The following is an 8,485-nucleotide window of genomic DNA, read 5'->3' as shown; positions in this document are numbered from 1 at the left end:
TAACAAAGGGTTCGTTGCATAGCAGCGACCAAGGTTATATAGCGGGGTTGAATGCATTCGCACAGAGTCTTGGAACAACCGCCAGGGAGGACAGTCCAGTGTCGGCCACGATATTGTAAGCAGTAATTGTAACACTGCAAGTGGAAATGATTGTAAAGTGTGTGTAAGGCGAGCGAACGGAATAAATTCGCTATATCAGACAACGGCGTGAAGTTATTTGTCGCGTTATACACCCAACACTTGACAACTGGTGTCAGAAGTTTTACGAACTTACACACGCCACACACTAATTATTGTGCATCAAGTACTTTCCTGCAGCAAAATGGAAATTCAGCAAATGTTGGAACTTCTGCTGAAGAAAATCAGCGCTGGCCAAGAAAAAACAGACGAGATGCTGAAAGAGATGAAGGCCGATAGGCAGGCTGAGAAGAAAGAATTGCTGGCCTCAATGGAGGCCAACCAAATAAAAGCCGACGCCCAACATAACGAGATGATGGCCGATTGGAAAGCCTGGGGGGAAGAGAGGAGAACTACCCACAAGAAGATTGAGCCCCACTCAGAAGTGATGCAGTCCGTACTGGAGCATCAAGAGGTCCCCGTAGAAGACGCCCCGAGAATACCGGTCGGAGAACCGAAGAAAAGGCGTAGGGACCGGAAACTGGCCGCGGAGCGCTGCCGCCAGAAAGCGAGGGATTCAACGCGGGTAATTCGTGAGACCCATAAGGAATTGGCCATCACACACAGAGTGACAACACGCCGTGCGGAAGTGGCACGGCAGAAGAAAAAGAGCAGGAAGTCATCCCGTCGCGCGACAGTGGCACGACGTTGGAAAAATGCCTCCAAGAAGGAAACTCCCAAGGGAACCTTCGGATGCCGGAGAAAGGACTTGATGCCACGGCCCCGTAATACCAGCAATTGGCGGGAAGAACACAAGGATCGACGACGTCAGGAAGTTCAAACCACACTTCAGATGCTGTTATGTCGATATAAGAAACATCTGAGGAAGTTAAGAATCAAGAATTGGATCTTATGGAGGGGTAGGCCCCCCCCAAAAGCGGAAGAGAGAAAACGGCCAGTATGGGAGGAACCAGTAACGTAGAAGTACCGGCCTCCCCCGCAAGGGTGAATGAAGAAAGAATGGAAGGATGAATGTACATAAAAAAATCGGACCGACAAATTATCGCCTATGGGAGTACTCGGGGCGAGCACCACTGAAGAAAGGGGCGGATACGGTTAGGCGAACAGCGCACAAAGATGCCAGCAGACGCCAAGACCGAGTGCAGACGCTGTCAACAGAACACCGCAGAATCGAAACTGAGGGAGAAACTTTAGGCTGTTCAGAGACGAACAACCTTTAGAAGGGAGCAATGTAACGTGTCTGGAATCCAGAAGTCACTTCTATGGAAATGCTAGAACAGACCGTTGCATAGGAAACAACAATTGCTCTATTGTAGTTCTAACAGGAGTCTCCATGGTTATAACAAAGGGTTCGTTGCATAGCAGCGACCAAGGTTATATAGCGGGGTTGAATGCATTCGCACAGAGTCTTGGAACAACCGCCAGGGAGGACAGTCCAGTGTCGGCCACNAATTGCGAAATCGGACTCTGCATTTCCGGATTTTTTTTAGAATTCCACACGAAAGCAACATTCTGGCAGATGACGCAGGTGGGAAGACAGATACTCCATGCAGATGGTGGCCAAAAATTATATAAGTAGGACATTATTTTCTACCTTAAAAATGTATTTCAAATAACGTCCGCACGCGCGGACTGTGCGACCCCATATGGGGACATTCGTACCGCTGACTAAACTTGTGCGACCCCGTATGGGGACCTTAGTCGTTTAAAGGNTAAATCCTGTTCTTGGCCATGTTTAGTATGATACTATCCAGATTAAAGCTTATAGAAATGTCTGAATTCTGCAGTACAGAGATGCTACTCTTATTCATCATATTCTGTCAAATTCCTGCACAGTTCAGTGGTATTAAGTTGTCCTCTCTTCTCCATTATCCAAATTCAAATATGAACACAATACTGTGAGTCATCTTATAAAACAGTTGACATACCTTTAGAGACTTCTCTTGGTGGAGTTCTTCCCATCCCAGGTTGTGGAGCTGTTACCTGCTGTGAGGGTAATGGTCCCTTCATACCAGGAAATCCAGGTGAAGGTGCCACTGGAGGCCTTCTACTTTGTGCCTGAATGTCAGAAGTCTGTGAAGGTGGTTCATGGCTTGCTTCAGCCTGTTTGGGTTTCCTCCATGTGGAAGGTGGAGGAGGTGGCTCCTGTGGTGGCTGGGCCTGCTGTGGTGGTAGTCTTGGTCTAGGTTCTGCACAATATTAAATATAAAAAACTGGTAAGAAAAAATTGTCATAAGAAAGGCTCCAGAAACATGCTCCACTTGTTACAAGTGAGAAGAGTAAGCAGTGGTGAATAAATTTTGTATCCAAATCTAAATGTATTAAAATGAATAAATAATGTATTTATTATCATACGTAAGACAAAGAAATAAAATTAAGAAATGTATTGCTTTTTGTCTCAATTTACTGTTCTGTAACATTTAATATTATGAAATCATCTGATGCAACACTATGGGTGAGTGGCTTATGTGAAGTGGATAATAGGTTCAAGCTGTCTCTGAACTTTGATCAAGACAAGACTAGTTCTTGCCTTTTAAATGTGAAGATTAAATTTCTAAAATACAGTGAAAGTATCTGAGATGAATATTTATATGTTATTTAATGTAATATCAACTACATTAAGCTTCATAATTTTTCTCCTCTCCAAACCCTGTCATGATAATCAAATCAGGGAGAACGAAATTGACACAGCATGTTGCAGACATGGAAGGGATGAGAAATTTGTACAACAATTTGGGCAGAATATCTTAAGCGAAGACACCACTCAGGAGCTATATACATTGCTGAAAGGATAACACTGTCATGTGTATGTGTGACTATAGACGGGGTTTAGATTGGTGACTGGATTTACTGACCACTTATACACATGATTCAGAACTACAGGCGATTACAGTGCCACTATATCTACAATTCACAAATCATCACAGAACCTGNACCAAGGTTATATAGCGGGGTTGAATGCATTCGCACAGAGTCTTGGAACAACCGCCAGGGAGGACAGTCCAGTGTCGGCCACGATATTGTAAGCAGTAATTGTAACACTGCAAGTGGAAATGATTGTAAAGTGTGTGTAAGGCGAGCGAACGGAATAAATTCGCTATATCAGACAACGGCGTGAAGTAATTTGTCGCGTTATACACCCAACACGTGACAATATATTTCGGGAACTTTTGGATTGCACCACGTATTTCCATATAACTGCCAAGAAAAACGAACTTCAGAGAAGAGTTAAATCCTGTTCTTGGCCATGTTTAGTATGATACTATCCAGATTAAAGCTTATGGAAATGTCTGAATTCTGCAGTACAGAGATGCTACTCTTATTCATCATATTCTGCCAAATTCCTGCACAGTTCAGTGGTATTGTTAAGTTGTCCTCTCTTCTCCATTATCCAAATTCAAATATGAACACAATACTGTGAGTCATCTTATAAAACAGTTGACATACCTTTAGAGACTTCTCTTGGTGGAGTTCTTCCCATCCCAGGTTGTGGAGCTGTTACCTGCTGTGAGGGTAATGGTCCCTTCATACCAGGAAATCCAGGTGAAGGTGCCACTGGAGGCCTTCTACTTTGTGCCTGAATGTCAGAAGTCTGTGAAGGTGGTTCATGGCTTGCTTCAGCCTGTTTGGGTTTCCTCCATGTGGAAGGTGGAGGAGGTGGCTCCTGTGGTGGCTGGGCCTGCTGTGGTGGTAGTCTTGGTCTAGGTTCTGCACAATATTAAATATAAAAAACTGGTAAGAAAAAATTGTCATAAGAAAGGCTCCAGAAACATGCTCCACTTGTTACAAGTGAGAAGAGTAAGCAGTGGTGAATAAATTTTGTATCCAAATCTAAATGTATTAAAATGAATAAATAATGTATTTATTATCATACGTAAGACAAAGAAATAAAATTAAGAAATGTATTGCTTTTTGTCTCAATTTACTGTTCTGTAACATTTAATATTATGAAATCATCTGATGCAACACTATGGGTGAGTGGCTTATGTGAAGTGGATAATAGGTTCAAGCTGTCTCTGAACTTTGATCAAGACAAGACTAGTTCTTGCCTTTTAAATGTGAAGATTAAATTTCTAAAATACAGTGAAAGTATCTGAGATGAATATTTATATGTTATTTAATGTAATATCAACTACATTAAGCTTCATAATTTTTCTCCTCTCCAAACCCTGTCATGATAATCAAATCAGGGAGAACGAAATTGACACAGCATGTTGCAGACATGGAAGGGATGAGAAATTTGTACAACAATTTGGGCAGAATATCTTAAGCGAAGACACCACTCAGGAGCTATATACATTGCTGAAAGGATAACACTGTCATGTGTATGTGTGACTATAGACGGGGTTTAGATTGGTGACTGGATTTACTGACCACTTATACACATGATTCAGAACTACAGGCGATTACAGTGCCACTATATCTACAATTCACAAATCATCACAGAACCTGCTAAGCCTTTTCCAGTCTGCTGTGTCTTCACCAGCCATTCCCTGGCAACAGCTTCTAGCAGTGGAGATTCTTCAGCTTCATGTGCTTTGGTTCTGTGTTCACAGCCTCCTGTGTAAAGCCGCCTAACAAATGACTTTGTCTCTTGCTTATAACAACTCAGCACAAACCATGTGGAAACACCCCATTTCCAACAGTAACTCTATTGTTGAGTGCACTTGTTGTTGCGGGAATGTGTTTATCGAGCTGTTGCCCAGAAATGGTCACTGTTTACAGAGCCACTGCTTGGCAACAAGTCTATATGCCATAGCATAAAAAAGGAGAGTAAAGAAACAGTGAGGATACAGACTGGATTAATCTGGTTCAGTTGTGGGCTCTTGGGAACAAGGTTCCATATAAGGCAGAAAATTTTCCGATTAGCTTCTCAAGGACTCTGCTCCATGGAGAGATTACATTACATAAAATGACATAAAAGACTCAAAAAGAGGTAACAGCCTGCCTCTGGGTATAACCCCAGGTATCTGGGATTAATCAGTGTTCAAATATTTATCTGAATGATACTGAAGAGAAACTGTGATGTGTACAGGCTATTTGGCCTATGTCTATGCAGTGAGTCTGAACATGCATGGTGTGTGTTCACAGGAGTAGCATGTGTCTCATCAAACTGGCCATGGAAGTATCTACTCCAAACACATTACACTGCACCCTTCTAAAGGTTGTACGTCCTGAACAGCCTAATGGTTCCTCCTTTCTTACAGGTGTCCCTTGGTGTTCTTCTGGCAACGTCTGCATTTGGTCTCGCTGTTCTTCACGTGTTCTTCTGTGGTGCTCATTCTACCGCATCCGCCACTTCCTTCAACAGTGCTCGTCTCAAGCACTCCCATGGTCCAGAATTTGTTGGTTCCATTGTCTGATATTCATTCCTCACTTTCATTCTTGCCGGGGAGACCTGTGCTTCTACGTTATGGGTTCCTCCTCAGTTCGTTGATTCCTTTTCCGTTTCAGAGGGGGTGGACCCCTCCAAAGAGTCCAATCCTTGATCATGTCTTCCTTGAGAAGTTCTTTATGTCGACGTAACAGCACTTGAAGTGTGGTCTGCACTTGCTAACATCGTCCCTCCTGGTCTTCGTGCCACTTGCTGGTATGAGACTGTGGCGCAACAGTGCCCATTGCTGGTTTCTCTTCGCTGCTACAGTCACTCCACAATGGATGGGACTCAGCATGAAGCTGCTTTCGGAGACGGCTAATTCCTTTCTCCAGGATCTGAAACTTCCCCGAGTAGTCTCCTTCTTGAAGGCATCTCTCCTGCATCGTGCCATTGCTGCACGACGGGACACCTTCTGGTCGGTTTGTTTTTTTCATGCCACTTTCACATGGTGGCTTGTCCCTCTGTGGGCGATGGCCAGTCCTTTTCGGTACTCATCCTGGGTCTGTTTGTTCAGCTCTCTGCGGCCAATTTCGGTCCTTGTACCATTTCTTCTTCGGTTCTCCAACTGACATTACTTCGGCGTGTTTTATGTGGACCTCTTCTCATGCTGCCTCAGGTTTCATGTCAACTGAGGTTGGCTGTTCTTCTCCTTGATGCGCCTCCGTCTCTTGGCAGGCCGTTGTCTTTATGTCTTGCTCAGGTTCGACTTTTTCACGTGAGGCTTTTCTGTCCGCTTCCATTGTCTTGTCTCTCACAGCGGCCAACTCTTCTCGCCATGCTTTCATATTGGCCTTCCTGTCGGCCTCCAATGTGGTCAGCAACTCCTTGTGGCCGATCTCCGCCCGGGTCTGGTTGGTTCTAATTTCCTCTCACACGGCCAGCAAATCTTCTTGTGTGGCCTTTGTATTTGCATCCATTTCTTCCTTGTCGGCCTTCCTACTGGTTTCCGTCTTTTCTTGGCTGGCTCTTATCTCCTTCAGCAGAAGTTCCAACATCTGCTGTGACTCCATGTCCTTTTCGCGTGTGTAAGTTCATATCCCACTTCTGAAACATCAGTTGTTGCATGTTGGGTATGTCATGAGTCAAATAACTTCACGTAAGTCAAGGATGTAGTGGATATTTATTGTGCTTCGCCTCTGCACTCACACACTTTACGATTATTATCACTTGCAGTATCACAATTACTGCTTCCACTATAGCTCGGCGAATCCATTCAACTGTCTCCAATGGCGGCTATACTAAGATTCCAACTTATACTGAATACTCCGTCTTCCATTCTAATAACTCTCTTGTAACTCAATACTGCTGAATAGTGTTCACTGCTTCTTATACAGGCTCGGCACGGACAGCACAGAGAACACATTGCTGCTCGGCAATAGATATCAGGTATTGTTGTTGTCAGGTGTGTCTACCTATGCATTGTCTAGCAATAGATGCCTGACTGCTGCGTGACATCACAGCCTAGTGGGGACGGGTGTTAATTGAGCGTTGTTATGCAACAAACACTTGTTGCTACAGATATTTCTACGCAATGACCTATTGTTATTGCGTTACCATGGAAGTATCTACTAAAAAACATTACAATATATATATGGACTCAAAACAGGATCCAGAGGTTTGTTCCTGTGAAGATTTATGAATCTTTGGTTCCTTAAAAGGCAAGAAATTCCCAGACTGACTCTGTTCCATGGTTAAAGGCGAAGTGAGTGACAGTTACAATATATGTGAAGTAGTTTAACACCCAATAACAATTCACTGAGAAGTCTTTATCATTTATTATGTGAGCTTCCACACTATTAACATCCCCTGCTTTCTCTCGTATTCCTTTCCAGTCCTGTGTGTTCCCAATTGAGGCAGACATCTTATGCAGTGGCCATGCAATCATGGCATCGACGTTGTGAACAATGTGTACGGCTGCAGGGAGATTATGTTGAAAAGTGAAAGAAGTTTCAAATTTTTTGTATGATTATTGTATGAGAGAAAAAAAATTGGAGACCTTAGAACTTGAACGCACAACATGGAACTCTTTATATATTGTAACGTACGCACAACATGGAACTCTTTATATATTGTAACGTGTTTACGTTACAGAATACGCCGCAGAGATCGTTAATTGGTTTATTCAACGATCTACAACTATCGGCTACAATTAATGATAACAATGTTACGGGTTTCCACACTTTACAAACCCTAGAACAAAATCTCTTAACACTCTCTTCAAGAGTCTTCACGTACTAATAATGCGGGAGCTATACAAATCTCCCTGAATTACACACTTTCACTCGTAACACGCCGCTGGCTAGATTCCAACTCTGCTCGCAAGATGCTGCCTTGAGAACTGTTGATAACACACTCGGCGACTGTCACAGTACAACTGACTCTGAATAGCCTTCGCTGCTCCTTATGTAGCCTTGATCGGACAATTGTCGTCTGGTGCCGTGTTGCTAGCCACGCTGTCCGGAGTTGTTGACTGCTGCCTAGCAACCGCGATATCCCTCGGTGACGTCACCGCTGTTGATTCGCTTTGCATAGTTTCAAGGTCGTGGGGACTCAGCTAACGTCGGCTCCACTCGTGACGTCACCGCGCGTTGCGCGTTGCATAGCTACCAGGGTGCGGGGTGATTACTCGCCTATTACACGAGCGCTGCGTTACCACTACGTGCAGCTGGGGAGGTAGGGGTCAACATGTCACAATATATACACACACACACACATACATATTGTCGCGTATCGGGCGTATATCGCGACAAATAAATTCTCGACGTATTCGATGTAGCGAATTTTATTTCACATCCGCTCTCACAATCACCCAAATTACAATCTGACGATTACTGCTATCTGCAGTATCACAATTAGTACACTCCAAATGCCACAATCCAACTGACTGGCTGACTTTACGTCTTGGTTCGGCGACTGTTACTTTATAACTCGGCGGTAGCTCCAGGACTCACTGACTGACTCAGTACAACT

General features: G+C 43.8%; 1 protein-coding gene across 1 annotated transcript in view; it reads right to left on the bottom strand.

The window, feature by feature from the left end:
• LOC111874416 (protein argonaute 1C) overlaps positions 1 to 8,485 on the bottom strand; it is a gene marked incomplete at its 3' end in the record, with an annotated part of 45,101 nt that overhangs the window by 25,124 nt on the left and 11,492 nt on the right. Inside the window, exons 4-5 of the mRNA XM_023869913.1 lie at positions 3,586 to 3,846; positions 2,067 to 2,327 (exon numbers count right to left, since the gene is read on the bottom strand). Of these exons, the coding sequence (XP_023725681.1) occupies positions 2,067 to 2,327; positions 3,586 to 3,846 (522 nt within the window). The remainder of the gene's footprint in view (positions 1 to 2,066; positions 2,328 to 3,585; positions 3,847 to 8,485) is intronic.

The sequence above is a fragment of the Cryptotermes secundus genome, unplaced genomic scaffold (genome assembly GCF_002891405.2).
Source record: "Cryptotermes secundus unplaced genomic scaffold, Csec_1.0 scaffold251, whole genome shotgun sequence".
Classification (NCBI taxonomy): domain Eukaryota; kingdom Metazoa; phylum Arthropoda; class Insecta; order Blattodea; family Kalotermitidae; genus Cryptotermes; species Cryptotermes secundus.
The sequence above is the reverse complement of the archived record's forward strand: the minus strand, read 5'-3'. Positions and strand labels throughout refer to the sequence as shown.